Source organism: Nannobrachium achirus (assembly GCF_963921795.1).
Source record: "Nannobrachium achirus genome assembly, chromosome: 13".
Classification (NCBI taxonomy): domain Eukaryota; kingdom Metazoa; phylum Chordata; class Actinopteri; order Myctophiformes; family Myctophidae; genus Nannobrachium; species Nannobrachium achirus.
The window spans coordinates 13,398,188-13,421,842 of NC_137833.1; the positions used below are offsets into that span (position 1 = coordinate 13,398,188).

General features: G+C 40.9%; 1 protein-coding gene across 1 annotated transcript; it reads left to right on the top strand.

The window, feature by feature from the left end:
• Positions 1-12,969: 12,969 nt before the first annotated feature.
• Positions 12,970-21,482, top strand: fas (Fas cell surface death receptor). Its single transcript, XM_080740267.1, has 9 exons — positions 12,970-13,026; positions 13,350-13,471; positions 14,189-14,320; positions 15,729-15,846; positions 16,262-16,356; positions 16,503-16,610; positions 17,263-17,321; positions 18,640-18,658; positions 19,262-21,482. Exons 1-9 carry the CDS (start codon positions 12,971-12,973, stop codon positions 19,537-19,539), a joined length of 987 nt encoding a protein of 328 aa, XP_080596393.1. The 5' UTR covers position 12,970; the 3' UTR covers positions 19,540-21,482.
• The last annotated feature ends 2,173 nt before the right edge of the window (positions 21,483-23,655 follow it).

Genomic DNA, 23,655 nt, shown 5'->3' on the forward strand with positions numbered 1-23,655 from the left:
GTATCTTGACAATTTCTTGCTTTTTTTTCTTTCTTTCCTAAGGGAACTTTTGTTACATTTGTATACTCTTGAGTTACAAAAGGATGGATAGTAAATAATGCTCAAACCAAATCAGCCACAAAAAGAGGCAACTAACAATGCGCAACATAGAGGACCCCCCCCCCCCCCCATTTATATATTATATAGATTACGGTGGCGCAGTGGTTAGCGCTTCTCCTCACAGCTAGAAGGTCCTGGGTTCGATTCCCGCCGGGAATCGAACGAGTTGGCGATAGGGCCTTTCTGTGTGGAGTTTGTATGTTCTCCCCGTGTCTCCTAGGGTTGATACCCTCACAAAAACATGCACGTAATCCTGGTCTCAATAATGCCTCCCCCTGGCCAGCCGGGGCGCCTGATGGGGGGGAAAGGAACTGGTTGGAATAACGTGTTCCTTCCACGCGCTACGTCCAAACCAGGGAAATCTCCACTGTCAGGTGAAAAGAAGCAACTTGGACTCCTCATGCATAGAAGGAAGCATGAGGTCAGTCCGTTGTCTCCCCAGGCGCGGCAGAGGGAGAGCAGAGCCCAGGATTACATAGGCAATTGGCACTGGGTGAATTTTTTTTCTTTTTTTACTTTTTTTGCACTTGGTGTATAGGCTATGTATTTTGTTTAAAAAAAAGAAAAAAATGTAAAAATGAAAATAATTACAAAGAAAGATGAAATAAGAGATGTAATAATTTGAAATCACTGCATGCAATAAAAAGTATAAAAAAAAGTGAACTGCATGGCTTCTGTATCACCACCAAACACCAAAGTGACTCACAGGCAGCCCGCACTGGGCCAGAGATGCGTAAATACATACTATGTGTGTGGTATTTAGTGTGTATTCACTCAGTATTTAAGTACCATTTCTGTGGTACTCTTTTACTTTCTTTTCTCCTTGTACAGCATAGAAACAATTATAATACTTTTTACTCTGCTATAATGTTTTGAAAACTTTTACTTTGTAGGCCCTTTAGTTTGTTTCCCCTTGCCCCTTATCCTCACCCTATACCCTGCAAAGTTCGGGCAACACCGCTTGCTCGGTCCATAAATGGTATTTTGGGGCCGCTATACCTACTATACACAGTACTTTATGCCGACTCCATTATGTGGCCCATACTTTGTTAACTATTAAGGTGTGAAATGATGTGATAGGATAGGATACACCTTTAAAAACAAAATTCCTCCACCGCTTTCCTTCCAAGTAAAATAATTATCTTTATGTTGATCAAACAAGTATGTTTGCCTGCAAATCTTGTCTTGGAATATATTCAGATGGGGGGTCCGAGCTCTGAGGCCAAATACACATTAATTTGGGGGTCCTTGACATGAACAAGTTTGAGAACCGGCTAGTGTTCTATAAGTGCTTTAAAGTCCATGGAAGGACCTCTAAACAAGTGCGTGGATGGAGCATCTTTAATCAATGTTTGGTAAATAATCCTCACATCAGACGGTTGATTGGACAACCAAGTAGCCAATCACAGTGTGAAGAAGATGGTCTACCTCCTGTCCATGGACTCTTAGCCTCGGAAACCCAGGCTTATTTTGGCGATGATGGACTCTAGACTCCCAACGCAACAGTGGTTCGCAAGTCTGGTGTGGAACTGGAACCACCAGGGGTCCAGATGGACCCTTAGGGCCTAAAGATCCTTTCCCACTGCGGCACGATACAATAACGATAACGATAAATATTTTTCTCCATTTAAGTGGATGAGAATGGATGGTGGCGTCCACACAACAGCGATAACGCCGACATAATTGACGTGAACGCCGACTGTAATCGTTATCATATCGCGCCGCAGTGAGAAAGGACCTTAAAGGCCCATTCCCACTGGGCCAGATAACAGATAAAAAAATCTCTTTCTCCAGATATTTATTGATTATTATAACAAAACAAGGAAACATACATTAACCACTTAAGCCAGTATTCCATACCAAGGGGCGAAATGTGATACACTTGCAAAAACAACAAAATCCTATTACTTCAAGCAAATTCTTTTTTTTTTTTTTTTTTTTACTTTTATGAAACAAAACAATCATTCTCTTGATGTTGATCAAACAAGCATGCTTGCCTGTGTGATGTTATGTGGGGTAAAGAATTTTCTGTAAAGTGTTGCGGACAGAAAGGAACACCCCTGCACACGTAAGAGAGAGACTCGTACAGTAGATCTAGAAGCCTCATGTGTGCCCACTGCTTGAGGACATTCAGTCAAACAATGTAGTCATTCTTATAGGCTACTATTGTGTGGTTCTATAGTGGTTCTCAAAGTGGGGTATAGCTTGTAGATCTGCTGATATTGTGAAACTTGGAATGTTTTTTGAAACATTCTAACAACACAAATCTTGAACTCCTCAGATTGGGGGTCCGAGGCCAAATAAATATTCTTTGGTGGTTCTAGATATGAATAGGCTACGTTTGAGACACTACGGTTCTATATAAGTGCTTTAAAGTCCATGCACGGAGAGAACTCAAAACAAGTAAATGTTCGCATCATACGGTTGATTGGAGAACCAAGTAGCCAATCACAGTGTGAGGAAGATAGATGAACTCTAGACCCCAATGCAACAGTGGTTCTCAAGGTTTGGTCCAGGGACCACCAGGGATCCAGATGGACCCTTACAGGTCTGAGAGCATACAAATGGAACCAAATGAACCCTTACACTACAGGTCTGTAACTCTAAGAGTGTGTATGGAACAAAATGGACCCTTACCAATATGTAACTCTGAGAGTGTACTATTGGAACCAAATGGACCCTTACAGCTCTGTAACTCTGAGAATGTACAAATGGACCTGTAAGGGTACTCTCTCAGAGTTAAATGAACACATGAGATACAAAAAGGTATCAAGCTCCCTATTTGATGTCTGTGTCCTACTACTGCATAATCTGTCAGGTCCATGAGAGTTACTGCTGAATGCCTTTAAAGCAGTCAGTGGTCCTATTACGCCATCTAGTGGTTAGTTTTGTACTGTGAGTTTTCAATTGTTTTTATTATATTATGATGACACTTAATTGCTTTGACAATGTAAATGTTGTTTTAACTTGTTTACATGTCAAAAAGCTCCTTTGACCATTGAATTGAATTGCATTGCATTGAATTGAATTGAATTGAATTGAATTGAATTGAATTGAATTGAATTGAGAGACGATCGTGAAAAATATGTAGAAGAAGAAAGAAAACAAAAGTAAAAGCTAGCCTTCCTCCTCCAACAAAATAAAATCACAAAAGTCACTTTGGAAAGTTTTAACAACAAACGATGGCTTTCTCATCCAACAATTCCGTATATTTTGATGTTCATCAGGTCTTGTGTATGGATCAAGAGATACCGTAGGCCTACCCATAAAATACATAAGTAGGAGGAGTGTGGTGTTCTAGAGGATGTGGAGCATACTACTTCAGTGTAGGAATTAGGAAATATATAAATGAGAGGAAAGTCTTATTTGATAGGTTATGTTCTAGAGAGTCCATGCAATTTAGAAGGAATATTGGGATATAGTGACAAAAGTCACGAGCCTGTGACTTTTCATTTTTTGAAGGAGGCTAGGGATTTGCTCTCCTTTAAGGCTTGCGGAAGGGAGTTCCACATGTTGGTGGTATAGCAGGAGAACGAATTAGAGGCTTGTTTAGTGTTAAATCTACAGTGATGAGGATTAGTGGAGCTGCATCTGGTGTTGTGATCGTGAACATCCTTGACCTTTAGGAAGTTTGTCAGGTATGGTATCTTGGAGGTGTAGTGAATCTTGTACACCAGGCCCATTGCGAGATGTTGTACTCGGTCAGCTACTTTGAGCCACCCCACGCTTTTGTGGTGATGATCGATAAGGTGGGCCCGAGGAGGAAGACCCTATAAATTTGTTCTGGGCTGTTTGGACTGGAGCTTTAACTTAAGGCAGATGGGGCATTGAGATACCAAACAAGGATTCCGTAATCAATGAGGGGCCCAATGAGGGGCCCAGTCTCCACTAAAGTAACCGCACAGATTCGGCCACGAATCGGCGGCGGAAAGCGTCTGCTGCCGCCCGGGAGCCATCGGCAACTTGTTGGCAAGAGGCCCTTGCCGTCGATAGGGCTGTCGGAACCCGTCGATCGAAAACCAAACCTGCTCAGTCTTTTGCAATCGGTCGATAGGATTGAGACGACTTGATACTCCTGTATAGTGGACATTAGTTTGCTGCAGCTGCAGAAACAAAGCCTATAGGCTTTGTTAAAATGTCTCTGGCTTATTTATAAATAAGCCAGAGACATTTTCTCGTGGCACATTTTAACTAAATACCATTTTCTCAATCTCAAATCTCAATATCCTATTCCAATCTGATCCAGAAGTAGGCTAGTAATAGTGCTGCAGCTGCCCGTGTTGTTTGTTTTTTTGTTTTTGTTTCAGTTTTACCTAGAATTGAGAGTCTGTTGTCATTGAGCCGCAGGTGCAGATCATGTTTAGTTCACAGTGCACTATTAGTAGCTGGAGAGGAACTGGTCAGAAATCATCAATTTCGTGCACTTGGTGAAAAGTTTTTGATTTTTGGTATGGTGTTAGGTATGGGTATAAGGTTTTCAAAAACCATCGCAAACAAGTTGGACACGCTCCTAGTGGTCTGTTTGCAATGAATCAAATATTATATATGTCAGTATATGGTTGAAACCCCAAATAATTGATAAAAGAGATTTTTCAATGGATTCTGTTACTATTGGGTATGATGAACAACATACTAAAAGTTTATGAAAAAATAACTACCGGAAAGGTGTCATTTTCAAGATGGCGTCCACGATGGCTGCCGGGAGCTGAAAATGCCTATAAACTGGGTTTTAATGTGTAGAAATTCATAATAAATCTGCACTTGGTGAAAAGTTTTTGATTTTTGGTGTGGTGTTAGGTATGGGTATAAGGTTTTCAAAAACCATCACAAACAAGTTGGGCACGCCCCTAGTGGTCTGTTTGCAATGAATTCAATAGTAGATTGGTCAGTACATGGTTGAAACCCCAAATAATTGATAAATTAGATTTTTCAATGGATTCTGTTACTATTAGGCCTATATGTATGATGGACAACATACACAAATATAGGAAAGAATAACTACTGGAAAGGTGTGATTTCTTTTTTTATCCCACAATTTTGTAACCCATTTTTTTCACCCAGTGCCAATTATACACTATTTTTGGAATTGTGGCATGCTCAGCATATTGTAGAAACCCCAAATAATTGATAAAATAGATTTTTCAATGGAAAATTCAGTTTCTATTGGGTATGCTATATAATATAGCTCAGTACAGAAACCCCAAATAATTGATAAAATAGGTTTTTCAATGGAAAATTCAGTTTCTATTGGGTATGCTAAATAACATATAGTACTAAAATGGTTTGAAAATAGCATATCTACAAGCTCACAACACATCGCATCGCGACGCGTTGCCAATTGCTCCATTTTTATGTTCTTTTCATATTCCCATGTCCTTCATAGATTATAGGTATTTAAAGCTCAGCCATCGTGGACGCCATCTTGAAAATGACACCTTTCCGGTAGTTATTTTTTCCTAAACTTTTAGTATGTTGTTCATCATACCTAATAGTAACAGAATCCATTGAAAAATCGAATTTATCAATTATTTGGGGTTTCAACCATGTACTGACCAATCTACTATTGAATTAATTGCAGACCGACCACTAGGGAGCGTGCCCAACTTGTTTGCGATGGTTTTTGTAAACCTTATACCCATACCTAACACCATACCAAAAATCAAAAACTGTTCACCAAGTGCAGATTTATTATGAATTTGTACACATTAAAACCCAGTTTATAGGCATTTTCAGCTCCCGGCAGCCATCGTGGACGCCATCTTGAAAATGACACCTTTCCGGTAGTCATTTTTTCCTAAACCTTTAGTATGTTGTTCATCATACGCAATAGTAACAGAATCCATTGAAAAATCTCTTTTATCAATTATTTGGGGTTTCAACCATGTACTGACCAATCTACTATTGAATTCATTGCAGACCGACCACTAGGGGGCGTGCCCAACTTGTTTGCGATGGTTTTTGAAAACCTTATACCCATACCTAACACCATACCAAAAATCAAAAACCCTTCATTCAAGTGCAGATTTATTATGAATTTTTACACATTAAAACCCAGTTTATAGGCATTTTCAGCTCCCAGCAGCCATCGTGGACGCCATCTTGAAAATGGTGCCTTTCCGGTAGTCATTTTTTCCAGAATTTTTAGTATGTTGTTTATCATACCCAATAGTAACAGAATCCATTGAGAAATCTCTTTTATCAATTATTTGGGGTTTTAACCATATACTGACATATCTAATATTTGATTCATTGCAAACAGACCACTAGGGGGCGTGCCCAACTTGTTTGCGATGGTTTTTGAAAACCTTATACCCATACCTAACACCATACCAAAAATCAAAAACTTTTCACCAAGTGCACAAACTTTACCAGTTCCTCTCCAGCTATAGGTTGTGTTTGTAGTTTTGAAGTATTTTTGCTTGTGTTTGACATGATGGTGAGATACTTGTTGCACTAACTAGCATTGACTGTTATGGTCACTTTGATTTGGGGGCACTGTACTATTGATAGTTGTGCCTAGGACACTTTATGTGTGTGTGTGTGTGTGTGTGTGTGTGTGTGTGTGTGTGTGTGTGTGTGTGTGTGTGTGTGTGTGTGTGTGTGTGTATATATATATATATATATATATATATATATATATATATATATATATATACAATCTAGTCATAAAATTAAGGAACAAAATAATTAAAATAAATCTAATTAAACTATATCTTCTTAATTAATCCTGTAGCTTTAAGAAAAATAAAGCCTTAGTGCTCTCTATTAAATATATTAACTATATAGATAGATACCTTTATTATCCCAAGGGGGAAAATCAGTTGCCCAGAGGCAGCACAGCAGTATAAGGTTATTTAAAGGACCTACACCATGAATTTTCACTTTTTCTATTTTAAAACCTTTTTTTGGGGTCCCACTGGCACCTTCTATCCTCACAAAGTCCTATTTCTGACCATTGTGTCTTTCTCTGGTTTTGGGCAGACAGAGTTGAAAAGCTTTCCACGGGTTCTCAGAACAGTGCTGTTCTGAGAGTTGACGCATGTGACGTCACACGCGTCCCGTCCCCCCCCCCCCCCCCCCCCCCCCCCCCCCCCGCCCTTCAGGTAGGCCTACAAACCAGAGCTACTCTTCTAAACCCAGCCCCTCATTTGTTTCTAATTTGCTTAGCCTCCACCTCCATCTGCAGCTGGCTTACTGTTCTGGGGCTGCTCACTCAGTGCTCTCTCACTCTGCCTCCCTGTATAGTAGACAGTCATTTCCTTCTTTTATTCTATCAACATTTTTGCTATCAACATGTCCAAGGAGAAGTCTTAACGTTCCTGGATTATGTGACGTTATAGACTGCGAGGACCCAAGCTTCGTCCCTTCTAACAAGGTAACAAAAGACTATTTTTAATGATCCGAGGCCTTCTGAAGCCTGGGCCTAAATTTTCAATCCAGTGACGAGCTCGCCGCGGTGGCCGGGTGGGAGCGAGCCGCCGAGCTCGCCGCGGTGGCCGGGTGGGAGCGAGCCACCGAGCTCGCCGCGGTGGCCGGGTGGGAGCGGAGCTTAGATGGAGGTCCACCGTGAGCAGTGCGAGCGCCCCGGAGCCCGCGGTCAAAAAGTTTCGGAACCCGGCTAGAGTGAGCTAAAACACCCCGGTCCTCCCTTCGCTATCCCCGGCTATAGAGAGCTTAAACACGCCGCCTCTTCTATCACTGTCCCCGGCTATAGAGGGAGCTGGCCGGCAACAGAGGGCACACACACCCCCGGTCTTCCCTTCGCTGTTCCCACGGCTAGAGTGGGCTAAAACACCCCGCCTCTCCTCTCACTATCCCCAAACAGCGATCGCCGATTCTGAACGTACTTTACTATTATATGAAATGGATGCTTCCCTCTTTTATGGTTTATGGGCTGTTATATTTCATACATTTTTATACATTATACATAAATACAATGTGGGTGGGGTTGATTGTCTAATGTAGATTAACGTTCTCTAATGTCTGGTCTAGCAACGGTCGCCCTGTGTCATTTGACAGTAGGCTTATATCATACAACATAGGCCTACAGTAGGCTATAATCAGAGCTGCAACATTATCCTATTTTTGTATTGGCCCAATATTAACATTATTTGTTTTGTCAACGTTGGAGAGGAGAGGAGGGGAGGGGGAGGGGGAGGGTGGAAAAACCCCACTAGATGCGCCACTGAGCAAACAAAGGCCGTTTTGGTATTGCAGCTGGACAGCCTAATTATAGCACAGCTATTAGAAACAAAAGGAATGGTCACAGTGTGTGTTGGGGGTTAAGACCTGTCTAAGACTCAATTTTGAGCATATATTTATTCAAAAAATAGAGTTTTAAAAGCATGGTGTAGTCCCTTTAAGTTACAGAGAAGTAAGAAAAAAGATAAAGAAACAAATATATGATTTGTTCCCTTTCTTGACGTACCTTGCTCTTACTGTACTCTGTTCTTGTTTTTTTAAGGAATTTATTCCAGGATTTGACACTATTTCTAAAGATATCCCCCGACTATTAATATATTTAGAGAGCACTAAGGCTTTATTTTTCTTAAAGATACAGGATTAATTAAGAAGATATAGTTTAATTTGATTTATTTTAATAATTTTGTTCCTTAATTTTATGATTAGATTGTAACCCGAAGAACTACCAGTAAGACTCCCTAATCGGGAGATAAGCGACCGTAGGTGGCTTATCTCCACAAATAGGGCAAAAATGTGTTTTTCCCAAATCTTCCTGATCCATGTTGATGACATGAGTGTAGACATGCTGTGTAGTGATATTCGTGATTTTAGGGCAAAAACTGTAGGAGCAGTGTCCAAAAATGTGTTTTAAAAATCGGCCTGAAGGTGGCGCTAGAATAGGGCCATGTGAGAAATGAGGGGTGGGGTCTCCGCGTTGCCTTGGCGGACGAATAGGTACTGGCCCCGGCTCTCCCGGACGCTCCTAGCCCGAGTTACGGCATTTTATGTGCGCTGCAGTGGCAGGGGGTCCTCCACTGGGGGCGCCACCACTTTTGCATCCGTTCTGGAGCACCAGGAGTCGGTGGTCCCCGGGAATTCCCCGTGAGCAGCCCCGTTGGGGTGGTCATTTGGTCATTTTTGCACATTTGGTCATTTTTTACATCTGGGGGTCCCCCAGGGACCTGGGGGTCCCTGGGTTTCCGGGGGTCCTTGGAGGTTGTAGTTTGGCAGGCAAGGAGTGTGTGTGTGTGTGTGTGTGTGTGTGTGTGTGTGTGTGTAAAATCTGGCATGGATCGGGTCAACGGGTGCGGAGATATAAGCAGGGAAAAAGTGTGACGTGTGACGTGTGAGCACATTTGGTCATTTTTTACATCTGGGGGTCCCCCAGGGACCTGGGGGTCCCTGGGGCTCCGGGGGTCCTTGGAGGTTGTAGTTTGGCAGTCAAGGAGTGTGTGTGCAAAATTTGGCATGGATGGGGGCAACGGTTGTGGAGATATGAGCAGGGCAAAAGTGTGACGGACTCACTGACTGACTGACTGACGCACAGACAGCCCGTGGAGGTTTTGGTAGTAAATGCGACCTACGGTCGCAATAATAGGTCTACCTTTATTGATTCACACACTCCGGTAGAGTAGGTGGCGGTATACCGTATACACCTAGATACGTTGGTAAGAAGATGAAGAAGAAGAAGGTGGCGGGGCGGGGCTGCGACGGCGACCGCGGTTTTCCCTTAATATTATAACTCTATGGGTTTTCCCCATAGATATATGGTTTTCCCAGGGACCCTGAGCGCAACGGTGGGTGCCGATGGGCAAGGAGGAGAGTCATACGTATTTATCTGAAGTAGGCTGTTCCATAGGAAAACAAAGGTACAGTTTCATGACAGTAAACTAATATTATTGATTTGATTCACTTGATTTTAGTGTAATATGTAGCCTACACATTTGGAAGCATATTTGGAAAAGTAAACTTGTAGGCTATATTACATTCATGTATTTTAGGAATAGCTTTGCTACTCAGCTTTCCATTTTGCAAAAATGCCTAGATGAGGGGAACCCGCCCCTGATATAAAATGATGAGAGGCGCTCTTGCCGATTTCGTAAGAGACTCGTCGCCAATTGTAAGATATTTAAAAGTGATTTGGGGCCATGATGATAACCCCTTCTTCCCACTACTAGACTATTGAGGATGTATAGGCTATTGTCTGTGTTATTATACTTTATACTGTTTATACTTATACAGTACTGTTTATTATACTGTGTTAGATACTTCAATGGTTTCCAGTGGAAATAAGCTTAGTCTTTTCATGGATCTCCTTTTAGTAGACCTTGTACCAGTGAACTGTACCGTCATGAAACTGTACCTTTTCCTATGCAAACTTCTAATAAAGTCTTCAATCAATCAATCAATTGATTACATCCACAATAGTTTTACTAGTAGGCTAGGCCTAGAAGCCTTTTGACCCTCCTTCCATCGGCCCCCACCGTTGCGCTCAGGGTAACTGCGAAAACCACGGTCGCGGCGGCGGGCGGTGAGGTGAGTTGGTTTTCTTCTGCGCTCTCTGGAGATTTCGGTTCTAAAGTTGTTTTATGAGAATATAACCAATGTAAACAGTTCAAAACGAGTTCATGATGTATTTATCTGTTGCTGTGTATTCACTTTGCAAGAGTTTGGTTGTTTTAGCGAACCTTTTTGATAGTAAAACTGTTTTGCATTTGCAGTAGGCCTACTTGTGAGGACTCACGCGTTCATTGTCGTTTTCCCCTCCATTGCAGCCTGTGCTGCAGACTTCCTGGAAGTCTCCAGCCTCCACGACGCACATTCACAACACAATGCTGCGCAGTAGCGAGGGTCTGCAGAGAAGCAGGCCCAGAACGGTGACATAACTCACGTCGAAGATGAGGTTAATGCTGATTATGTTGTGTTTCGTATCATCAAACCCAATTCTATCCTGTATATGATATCTATTATATCTATCTATATCTATTATATCTATTATATCTATTGGAGTCCTATCCTCGATGATGACAACCCCAACCCAATCCCAGCACAGGTCCTATTGCTTTATAGACCACCAATTGATGGAGATCCCAGTTCGAGCCTGAAAGTATTGCTGCTACCTGGGAAGATAGTAATACATGAAGTATTGAAAGAAAGGAGGCGCACACATGGAGTGGAAGAGATTTACATTGAAACCCATTTATGTGAACTAATCCCAAATCAACAATATACCCTCTCCACTTCCCCTCGAAATGATGACATCATAATTCAACCAAATCCGGCTAAATTTAAAGCTGATTATGAAGTTCCCAATTATGTTCAAACATTTGAAATACATTTAAAGCAAAGATTTAGCTGTGTTAGTCTGCTTCTAAGAGACAGTAAGACCTCAGTCTCTGTATGGGAATTCTGTGTGCGCCTTTCAGATTCTACTTTAAGACAACAACAAGTTCAGTGCACACAGAGTCGTCCAGCAGAAGACACGCTGTTCTCTGTACGGAGCAGATTCATCGACAACATTTCAGATCCCAATCTCACATGTATTTTGGACAAACTTCTTGAGCAGAAGGTGTTATCCGACTGTGAGTGTGAATCAGCCAGCAGTATGGGCAGGAAGGCTCAGGCAAGTTTTGTTATCGATACAGTGAGGAAGAAGGGACCTACTGCAAGTTCAAGCATGATATGTATTCTCTGTAAAATCGACCCATTCCTCTCTGAACATCTTGGGCTGGAGGAAAACTGTACTGATGATCTTAAAATACCTTCTGTATCTTGACAATTTCTTGCTTGTTTTTTTTTCATAAGGGAACTTGTGTTACATTTGTAGACTGAGTTACAAAAGAATGGATAGTAAATAATGCTCAAACCAAATCAGCCACAAAAAGAGGCAATGTGCAACATAGAGGACCCCCCCCCCCTTATTGTTATTTTTTATTTGTATTTTATTATAATGTAGGCCTACAGTTGTTTTAGTTAATAGCATTATGTGTTTTTGTTTGGGGAAAATGTGATTGTTGTACTTTTTTTTCTTCTTCTTTTTGTGTGTTTAAAAAAAATGAAAATAATTGCAAAGAAAGATGTAAATAAGGGGTCGCTGCAATAAAAAAAAAACAGAAAAAGGTAAACCGCATGGCTCTTCTGTATATCACACCACCAAGTGACTCACAGGCAGCCCGCACTGGGCCAGAGATTATACTACTATGTGTGATTGTGTGTGGTATTAGTGTGGTATTGGTTGTGTAAGTAGGCCTATATTTAGCCTACTCAGTATTGAAGTACCATTTCTGTGGTAGGCTACTCTTTTACTTTCTTTTTTTCGCCCCAATACATCACAGAAACAATTATAATAGGCATACTTTTTACTCTGCTACAATTTTTTGAATGCTTAGATGTTACTAAAGCAATAAGCCACAAGAGGCGAGTGGTTACCGGGGTATTATACACGGGCTGAGAGGCGAACACGAGGCGTCAGCAAAAGATGGGAAAATTAAATTTCCTAATTATCTATTTATTTATGTAGCATAGTAGGCTATTTATTTCAGGCTATTTATTTCAGGCCGTGGAGGTATCAAATGGAGGTCTGTGTCTAATGCATATCAAACTGGGGATCCTTGAAATGAAAAAGTTTGAGAACCACTGCTCTAGAATGACTTCAAAGCACTCAGTGGTCCTACACTGCCACCTAGAGTACAGTGAGTGAGGCCAGGGCCAGAGCAGAGAGGATCGTGAAATGATTATGTAGAAGAAGAAAGAAAAGAAAACGAAAGTAGACTAAAATGCTTCCTCCTCGCTCCTCCAACCTATGCCTCCAACGCAACACACTAAGCGTCACTATTAGGATTGGAAAGTACTGTACTGTTGTGTAGCTACTGTTTGTGTTTATAATTTTCACCAGTTTTAACAGCAAACGATGGTTTTCTCATCCAACAAGATGTTACTTATTTTGATGATCTGGTCTAGTGTATGGTGAGTAGGCCTACAGTATAACGTTTTTTTTAGTTATTACATTTTTATTACATTACAACCATTGACTGTTATGTTGTATTGTTGTATTTGTTGTGACTTTGATAAAGTTGGCAGATTATAGGCCTCTTAATTATTGCTTTCCCAAAATGCATGTAGTAGGCCTATATTTTGTATTAAAAAGGTCTTTATCGAATTGTAACTTTTCCAAAGATACCCTGTGTAGTGTGTACGAGATTAGTATTAATCATCTGAGGGCCTCTCTCTCTCTCTCTCTCTCTCTCTCTCTCTCTCTCTCTCTCTCTCTCTCTCTCTCTCTCTCTCAGGACCCTCTCAGAATCAGGACCAGTACACAGCCGTTGGTCTCTGTCACGCATCAAAAGGCAGCAGACTTGTCAAGATGGTACCTATGAGCATGATGACAGGCAGTGTTGCAGCTGTGCAGCTGGTATGTGTGTTGGTCTTTCCCTAAAGTCTTGGTTTCAGTTTCATTATGGTCTAATACACTATTTTAACATGGGTCCTCCTGACCCACTGTTTGGGTCTTTATCCCCCCCTTTTTTTGGTTTCCTACGTAAAAAAAATCGCACCAGTGCGAAGTGAGCAGTGCAAACACGACACACATGCATATCTCCTTGTATGGGCTGTTCTGTCTGTGACGTGAGTTATTTTATGTGTATGATCACAGATCTCTGTATTGCGACCGTAGGTCGCAGATTAGTATGTGAACGGTCACAACTTGCCCGTATGTACTGTATGTATCTCTTTCACGCCTGACACTGTGGTTCTATGGGTTTGTCACTCCGACACTGTGGTGCTATGGGTTTATCGCTCATAGGACTTTCACATAACGAATAACTGAGTAAGCATTTTGGGCTCTCACAGCATATCTCCATATACAGTATATGGATCTCCATATATGGGTACCAGGGTTCTCCATATATGGGTATCTGGTCCGATACATCACTGGCCGGATGGCTAAGAATTGGCGCGACCTCACCCTAAGGCGTCTTACAAGTACTAATACATACAGAGTAGAATGTAGGGAAAATGTAAACTAGATACAATTATATCAGTTTTTCCATTTGGACAGATTGAAAATAACTTATCGTTAATGAGAACAACCTCTACTTTCTAATGAAGTGTCTTGGATGTGTTTTCCTAGGTCAGCGGCTGAAGCAGCACTGCACTGTCAGTACAGACACAGTGTGTGAGCTGTGTGATCCTGGGACATACAATCTGCACTCCAATCACAAGACTACCTGTGAACCCTGCACCTCCTGCTCACACACCAATGGTACTGTACTGTATGCATGTGGTATATCATTAGTCTGCGCTATGGTCACTGGTTTCCTAGTTGTGGGTTGCGAACATTATTGCAAGTGGGCCTGCAAATAATCGGCAAAACTTACTACGATTTGAATGAATGTTTGAAAAAAGTCATGGTATTTTGTCTTTAAAACTTTGGACCTATCGATGATTAGGATCTTAAAGCAGGGGCCTTCAACGTTTTCAGGCCAAGGACCCCTTTAGTTGAGAGAGAAATGAAGCAGGGACCCCCACAACCCATAGATTCCATATAGTTTCATTGTTTGACGGTACAATCATCAGTGTGTTTTGGATTCATGTCAATTTGTATTTTCAGATATTTAACCTCTTGAACTACTTAATAAACTTGACCTTTCACTCTGTACTTAGTCTGCTCTTTTCCCAATCTACACCAAAGCTCTTTGCCAAAAATAGCTGATCTACAAGCTCACAACGCCTTGCAGTGCGAGGCGTTGTGAGCTTGTAGATCTGCTAGTTTTGGCTATAGTTCTCCGAATATGGACGCTAGGGTTCAAGTGGTTAATATAAAAAAAGGAGAAAAAAAGGTTTCTATCACACAAAGATTTGGAGGACCCCCTGTAGTGACTCTGAGGACCCCCTAGGGGTCCCGGACCCCCTGTTGAAGACCCCTGTCTTAAAGTATACCACGTTAATTCCATTGATCGAAGCCGGAACAAGGTCGATTGATTGATCATTCAAATAAACATGCTTCCCATCTCGCCATCTCACCCAAGGTTGGGAATTACTGTCCGAGGATTAGCTACTGTATGTTGTAGTTGGGAGATCGGGAATGGATTCCTCACACATTTGATTGTTAGAAAAACTGTCCAGGTCTTGATTTAGGATGGGACGATATGAAAATGTCACGTCATGATTATTGTGACAAAAAGAATCGCGATTTACGATATTATCGCGATAATCAAAATATGCCTAATACTCTTAAAATGGCACTATTATCAATCGCTTGAACCCTTGCATCCATATTCTGGGGCAGAACATTTGCCAAAAAATAGTAGATCTATAGTACAAGCTGTAGATCGGCTATTTTTTGGCAAAGAGATTTGGTAGAGTGAAAAAAAAGACTGTATCAAGTATGTTTACAGGTGTGTTTTACCAATTGTACAGGGTTTAATAAGTGGATCAAAGGTGAATTGGTCCCAGCGTATGAAGGAGGGCAATTTCACGATGTATTAAAATCTCTGCGAATCTTGTGAGCGTTTTTGTATCACGATAAACGATAATAACGATTATCTTCACATCCCTAAGCTTGATTTGTCTGACGTTGTCTAACACCGAGTGTTAAGTTAACTGTGAGAGGGGGTGCAAAACCAAATGGCAGTGTATTTATTCTGTACTTATTGTCCTTCTCTGTGCAGCCAATCTAGAGGAGGTGGAAGCCTGTACCAGCTACAAGGATGCTGTATGTCAATGTAAACCGGGTCACTACTGTGACAATGTCAGGGGAACATGTGCCTTCTGTCACCCTTGTGACGAGTAAGTGTCCTGCCCATTACCTGTTAGGGATGTTAAAAGGTGTCCAAAATGAAAATCGATTACCATAATTGCATTATTAACGATTAATCGATGAATTACCTGTCTGTCTGTCTGTCTGTCTGTCTGTCTGTCTGTCTGTCTGTCTGTCTGTCTGTATGTATGTATGTACTTACCGTAAATAGAATATGCAGCATGCATGAATTTCTTTGCATTATTTAAATCATTCAAATGAATTATTATTTTAAACCAGGAAACCGTCATTGAGATGCCAAGATAGGCAGTGACATTATGAAACACAGTCACATAGCATGTAATGAAATAAATACAAGGAGGAAGAGTCATCATGCCAGCGCAGCATAAAATCATTAGTGATTCAGACTCAATTACTAAACACAACGTTTTCTGTTTATTCAAGTTGCGGTGGTGCTGAAAACATCCAAGTAAACTGTTCATCGCCCCACAACACAGTCTGTAGGCCTTCTCGGCCTAATGACAAGGAGGAGCCTCAAGGTATGCTTTAACCAAAGTTATGTTATTTTTATTTGAATGCTTGTATGAGGGATTCAGTAGGAAAATACTAATAATAGTTCAAATGAATTATGTTCTATTCTGACTTTAATATTGTAGTGTGACATGCATATATCTTTGTTTTCCAGGTGGAACGAATGTGGCGGCCGCTATCATTGTTCCCATCATTTTATTTTTAGCAGGAATAGCAGCTTTTGTAGGCCTACTCCTTTATAGAAGAAAGAAAACAAACAAAGGTAATAGTGAGCACTTTGCAGTTACTTATTATGCCATACCTAAAGTGATCAGATCCTCTTGGTTTTCTCACCTGAACATTAATAACACTAACTGTCAAATTGTCTGTCAGGTGGAAAACTGTTACTTTTCAGGATTCAAATTCCAAGGTATAGAAAGTAGCAGATCTACAAACTCAAAACTTGTCGCTTGGCCCCACGTTTCAAGCTTGTGGATCTGCTACCTCCTAACATTGCTGTCGGGCAGAAACGTCCAAAGATTTTACTTTTTGGGGAAATGTGGTTGCCCGGCCACCACATTTTCCATGTGTTCCAAAGGATCAAACATAGTTATCATTTATACTCACAAGCTCTTATTAATATTTGTTTGTTAAATATATATGAAAGCCACAGACACAGACTTAACCACTTTCATTCTGGCATCCCTATTTTGGTCATGTTGTTATTGGTGAAAATATCCTGTATATTTTATATAGCATAAAATAAGGCATTAATTTATGGGGGGGAAAACAGAGATGAAAATATGGAGCCCAACAGTGATGATATATAAATTAAATTTCAATGTATTCATTGTGTCTCAGAATATTGTTGTATTTCCTCATGTATGTAATTGAACTTATGATTATAATAGAACTTATATTATAATTTGATAAAGGAGGTGCAATTCGACTCCCAGAAGATGAAGGGACAGAGATGATTGAGAGACGGGCTGAGGTGAGTTCTTCTCCAGGGCCACTGTAATGCTGTCTGTCCTTCATCATTCTATAACAGTGGTTCTCAACCTTTTTACGCAGCGACCACACAAAATAATCATATTTGAACTGGGGACCACCGACCCTGACAAGCACTAGGAATTGTAGGAGTTGAGACATTACATTTTGTTCGGTTCCACAGATCTACAAATTCACAAGACCTCGCATTTTACTTGCAGTAATGTTCCTTTTTTCGTTCCGTTCACATCCGTACTTCCGTACACATACTATACTGATTATAATGAGATAGGAATGTGAGCATAACACATGGACAATCAGTTAATTAACAAACGCATGTGCGCCTTGTACATTTAGGTCTGAAAAGCTGTAGAGTGTGTGAGGCTAATTTATAGGACATTAAGGGCCCTATTGTCGCCAGTGCCTTACCCTGTATCTCTAAAAGTCTTTGCCTTTACTTTTTCTATTTTGAAAAATATTTTCAAATAGTTTGAATAGCCGATCTACCAGCTCACAGCGTGTCGATGTAGATCAGGCTAGTTAAACAATTTTAAAATGTAAAAAAAAAAAAAAAAAAAATTAAAGAGAAGTTTAGGGATATGCTGTAAGGCACAAATAGGGCCCATAACCTCCTAGAAACCAACCTCACACACTCAACAGCTTTTCAGCAGTAGAATTGCCTCTTGTTAATCCTTTTTTTTTTTGTCTCTCATAATATTGGCGTAGCTGGACAGTTTTGTTCAAGGAGGTATGTTAGTTATATTAATGCCTGGTGCCCTATTCTAGTGCATGTGATTGTGCTGCTGCATGTATCTGCTCTGGTGTGATATTTGTGCAACACCCCCATCATTCATTTAATTCTGATTTGTCAGTCAAGGCAGTCTGTTATACTGTTGCAAACTATGCATTTCTGTATAACAGACCGCTCTTCTGCATTAGTTTACATTGCCACGGAAGCTTGTAAACATTTTTAGATCAACATTTTGTGTGAAAATATAGACTTTGTTTGTATGTAGCCATGTAATAAGAGGTATAAAGTTAACTGTGGTCATTATTATTGAATCTATAGCTCCATGCAGTAGATCTGTGTTGTAGATTGTAGACGCATGTATCTTGTAGCTGATCTACAAGCTCGCAACACATTGCATTGCGATGTGAACTTGTGAGCTTGCCTTGAAGATCATATGCTCTTTTAGATTAGTTAAATCGATTTGTTTGATTAACTACCACACCCTCTAGCTACATTACACATCCCTACATCTCACATCCCTTACATGTGTGGATCAACCTATCAAATCATTTTTTCCCTCCTTTTTTTGCAGGAATTGCAGCCTCTGAAGGGTACGTAAAACATCCCCTTGTTAAGACTGTAGCAATTTTACATTATTCTGTTTTAAGAGGTCTTGATCAGGGGTCATCGTTGCATCACCATGCTGGCTTCAGGTGGACATTTTTGTCAATTTCTTATTTTTGCCACAACATACAAAATGATAATAAATATATTTATAATAATAAAACCAGAAACACAAAGAGATAGCCCTGAATGACCATAAGAGGTCCATTTGGTTCCATTTGTACACACTGTGTTATGGGGGTCCTTGTAAATAAAACATCTGAGAACCTCTAGAACTAGTGGACTCCTAATATGCCATAGTGTCATAGTGAATAAGTGTCATACATATTCTGAAGAAAACCTGGAGACTGACATACAGTACAGAAATTGAGTCTTATGATGAAAACACAGTTAGAAAATTATAATGGTGTGTAAAAAAGAAAATCTAGAATTTGCTACAGACAAAACCAAGTCTTGCCACAGACACATTTATCCGTGTAAGGACATATTGATGACCCCTGGTCCTGATAGTGTTATATATCAGTGCATTATGCAGAATATGCACCACACCCAAGTAAAGCCTTACCATTGATTCCTCTGCTCTGGATCAGGTGTGGATCTGTCGCGCCACCTCCCGGACATTGCAGAAGAGGTGGGATGGAAGGCCATGAGGGATCTGGCCCTCCGGAGCGGGATCTCGCTCGCCGCAATTGAATCTCATGAGCAGAACCACCCGGGTGATGCTGGGGAAAGAACATTCCAACTACTGACACAGTGGGTGGAGAAGCAGGGTGTCGGAGCCCCCGAAACCCTGGTACGGCTGCTGAAAGAAGGTGGCCAAAATGGAAAGGCAGAAAAGGTGATGGAAATCATCGCGAAGAAGCCATAGGCTGGGGAACAACTCCAGCACACCAGGTAGTGCCTAGAGATGTTGTTCACCTTGAGAACTTGGAAACTTACAATCCAGAACCTGTTTTAGTGAATACAATGTTTTGAAACCATCTGTATGGTATGTTAAAACAGTAGTACATCTGCAGTGGTTTGACACATTTTAGACATTGTGTTAAGGCAGGCAGACTCCTTAGTCTTTGGTTGCGGTGGTGAGATGAGAAAGCGCGGCTGCCAAACGTGGATTTAAACCATTAAAACTGGGAAAGCATTTGTGTCATTTTAGATTATTATTTTTTTGTTAGATCTACAAGCTCACCCATTTTTTAAACATCTTGAAAGTGTTAGAACTACTGATTTAGAAGGCGTTCGTAGAATTTACCTCATGTCTTAAGTGTGAAGTGTGGAGTGTGGCTTCATTCATTTTCCCAGCGTGTAATTTGTCAGGATTTCTTGTTCCCTGTTCATTCTGAAGGGGTCTAAAGAAAGGCTATTTTATTGTATTTTTTACCTTGAACGTCTGGTTACATTCGGTAATGCACCACATATCTGGAATAAACTCCCAGAAAACTGCAGGTCTGCTACAACTTGAGGTGGCCATATCTGAGTGGTTAGTGAGCCTGCCTAGGACTCCGGAGGTCCCAGGTACGATTCCAGCCCTCATCAATGTGTCGACTTGTCCGTTATTACAACTCAAGACAACGACAGGAACTCAGTCAAACTTTATTATTCACTCTAAAGTGACAAGTGAGACTTCTTCTGAGTTCTGTGACATGACATTCTCCATCTCCCATTTTGTCTTTTTCACTGTCTTGAAACTCAATATTTTGTATTGAGCTTGTTGCTACGAACAAACTTGCCTTGCCCCACTAGCTGTCTGGGTAGTGTTATGTGTGTCAACCACGACATAACCATTGGTTCACACTTGGATCAAACCTCCCAGCGTCCTGTTCTTTACATTTTCCAGCAACGCAACTACCTACAAAACAATTATAATACTCATCCGAACATGTTGCTATCTTGCTGTCTTGTCTATGAATTGTGTTTCTGAGTTACAGTGAAGGGCAACATTCTTTTCCCACGAAACAGAAACTGTATATGTAACAGTTATTACAGATGATAGCATGATATAGGTCAGAGGTAGGCAACATTAGGCACGGGTGATATAGGTTTAAGTAGCCTAATGGTTTTATGAATCATTTATACATTTTAACAACATTGATTTTAATAATAACATTATTAGACTATATTGCCAAGATATGATTGATGATGTTATTAAATAATTTGTTCTGGGTCATTGCTGCCTGTACTTGCACTTTGTAAGCCCGAAAGTTGTGTAAACATCTATATAGTTGTAGCTGGCTGGAGTCCCCCATGGGGCCTATACTAGGCCCCTCATTTTTAACCTCTACACCAAATACCTTCGCCTTCTAGAATAAGAATACCTTTGTTTTTCATGTAATTAAAGATGAGATGAAGATGAATTAATATATTAAACGATGCTGTTAGAGAGAACCGTTATCTGAATTGTCTCTCTTCACACCAATTTCTTACCATCCTTTTTTTTCCTCTCCTTCAAACTAGAAACACTGCATGGCAGTTGAATGTTTACATCCACATCGTATTATTTGACATGACTTTGAAGCTATTTCTCCATGGGATTCAGCCTCTCATCTGTCCCCTTTCTCTTAGTTTATTTTTTGTGTGTGTGTGTGTTTGTTTGTTTGTTTGCTTACTTTGTGAACGAAGAGGGATTTATGTTTTTCTTTTCATTTGTGATATAAATTATATGGTTTTGACTTGACTTAAAGCTCAATTGTCCTTGTTCTTCTGTTGCATTTATTTGTAACATGATTTCCTGTGGTGTTTGAGTGCAAAATCGTCAAAGAGCACCTTTTAAATCTGATTCTGATGATGGAACACAAGGTTGTAGCCATGACATGGAAATAGTATGCTAGTATTAGTGTTATAGTGTTGTAATATATGTACAATATGGATGTTAAGCAAAGCTTAAAATTAAAGTTCTTCACACTTATTTTGTGTTTTTGAGTAACCATTATTATTTTGTCGTTATACCAATTAATTCCTCCCTACACATTTCTGTGTTGCCACTGCTGTTGTATCCTCCGACTCACCTGCCAGTGTGAGCATTTATTCTCAGGTCTTAAACATTTTCATGCCAATGAGCGCCATTTGCCTTGTGGATCCCCACTTGAAAGAGTTTGTGCCAGGGAGGGACCCCATAACAGAAGATTCTTTCAAAAAATAACACATCTACAAGCTCAAGGTGTTGTAAATCTGCTACTTTCGGATAGTTGAAATGTAAAATTGCTAAACTGCTCCACTTTTAGCTTGGGACCCCCTCAAGACACTTTGAAAACCACTGGCCTATATTAACAACAGGACGGTCAAGTAATCATAAAATCATAATTCAGGTCTGGTCTTTAAGGATGCTGAATATGGTCTTGTGGTGTTTAATAGACATCATAATGGAGCCGACATGGCTTATACAGTATTACGGTATATGGATCATTTATGATTACCTATTTAACTTTGGGTACGTATGAAAGACTAGAATATGCTGTCCATGAATCAATTGTCCCGAGAAAAAAAAAAAAAAAAGGCTTTTTATTTTTTAATATTTGGTCACTGTGTGTATAATACTATACAGGCATATGAGACCTACAGTATACAGCTGTGGGTCCTGTGACCCCCCATTGGTCCTTGAGGGTGTTCCAAGGGGTCCCCAGCTAAACTATTGATAGTAACCTGGAACCAAATGGACCCTTTCAGGTCTGTAACTCGGAGAGACCCAGATGGAACCAAAAAGGTTTACCTTTAGAGATACACTCTGAGCGTCATGAGACTCCAATCACTCCATGGTCTAACAATGCAGTGGTTCTCAAACCTTTTCATGTCAAGGACCCCCAAAATGATAATACATAAGACCCCCCAGAATAGAATAGAAATGTAAAAAATAGCAGATGTAGAAGCTCACAGCGTGCTACGAAATGAGGCACTGTGAGCTTGTAGATCTGCTATTTCTTTTTAAAGCCAACGCATAAATGTCACACAAAGATTTGGAGGACCCCCCATAGTAACTCTGAGGACCCCTAGAGGTCCCGGACCCCCTGTTGAAGACCCTTGGTCTAAAAATGAACGCCAAAAGTAAACAGTTAAGAGAACCACTGCTATGCATCCATCGTAAAGGGCTCGGGATGCTGCGGACAGCAGGGCCTCACCTTTGCCCAGCGGTCGAAGCAGCCCTTGTGGTACACGCAGAGGCAGGCCAGCCGAGCGATGGTCTCCCCCCGCAGCAGGTCCTCCAGACAGACGCAGCACTCGCCGGCGTCCTTGCGGAGCACGTCTGTGTTGTGGCGAGGCGGGTCAGGCGTCACGCAGCTCAACAGGTGGTCCTCCACCGTACCCGCCTCCGGGAAAGGCTTGGTGCAAAAGGGACAGGCCATGTCGCCATCGGCGTTGGCTGACAAAGAGTACATACTGTAGGCCGATCCGAGCCTCTGACACCAGTGTTGGTGCTGGTTGCTTTATTTCAATCGCCAGAAAAGTTCTCTTAGATTTTCTTAGATTTTCTTGGATTCTCTCTTCTCTTCGCTTCTCAATATCTTCTCTTCTCCTCACAATGGAAACAAGCTGTAAACCTCTTTGTGTTATCCTGTCGGTTATGGTAGGTCAGATGTTTGTTACAGATTACATATGATTTTATTTCATGATCAATAAAGACATCAATACTCTTCTCTTCTCTCTTTCTTCCTCCCTTTTCTCCTCTTCTTCTTCACACTGACAGCTGTGACGGATCATAGACAGAAAAGGGCCAGATTCCACCAACGAAACAATGGTCACAGCAAGCTTAACCAATCAGAGACTTCACCGTTACTGTGTAACCTCAACAACACTGCAACATCACCACTACGTCACAAGTTGTGGTGATGCATTGCAGACAAACTCCATAAATGGCATGGCTGGTGATGTCACGGTGCGTCACAGATTATCGATATATAATGGGGCCCAAGCGCACTTGCCAAGAATGAAATACTTTTCATATTTCTTCATCAGCATTTTAGGGTTTTTCCGTTGACAGTGCTGAGATTCAAAG

Coding starts and splice junctions, on each gene's coding strand:
- fas (XM_080740267.1), top strand. CDS start 12,971: ATGGTTTTCTCATCCAACAAGATGTTACTTATTTTGATGATCTGGTCT. Junction 13,027..13,349: donor ATGATCTGGTCTAGTGTATG/GTGAGTAGGCCT, acceptor TCTCTCTCTCAG/GACCCTCTCAGAATCAGGAC. Junction 14,321..15,728: donor CTCCTGCTCACACACCAATG/GTACTGTACTGT, acceptor TTCTCTGTGCAG/CCAATCTAGAGGAGGTGGAA.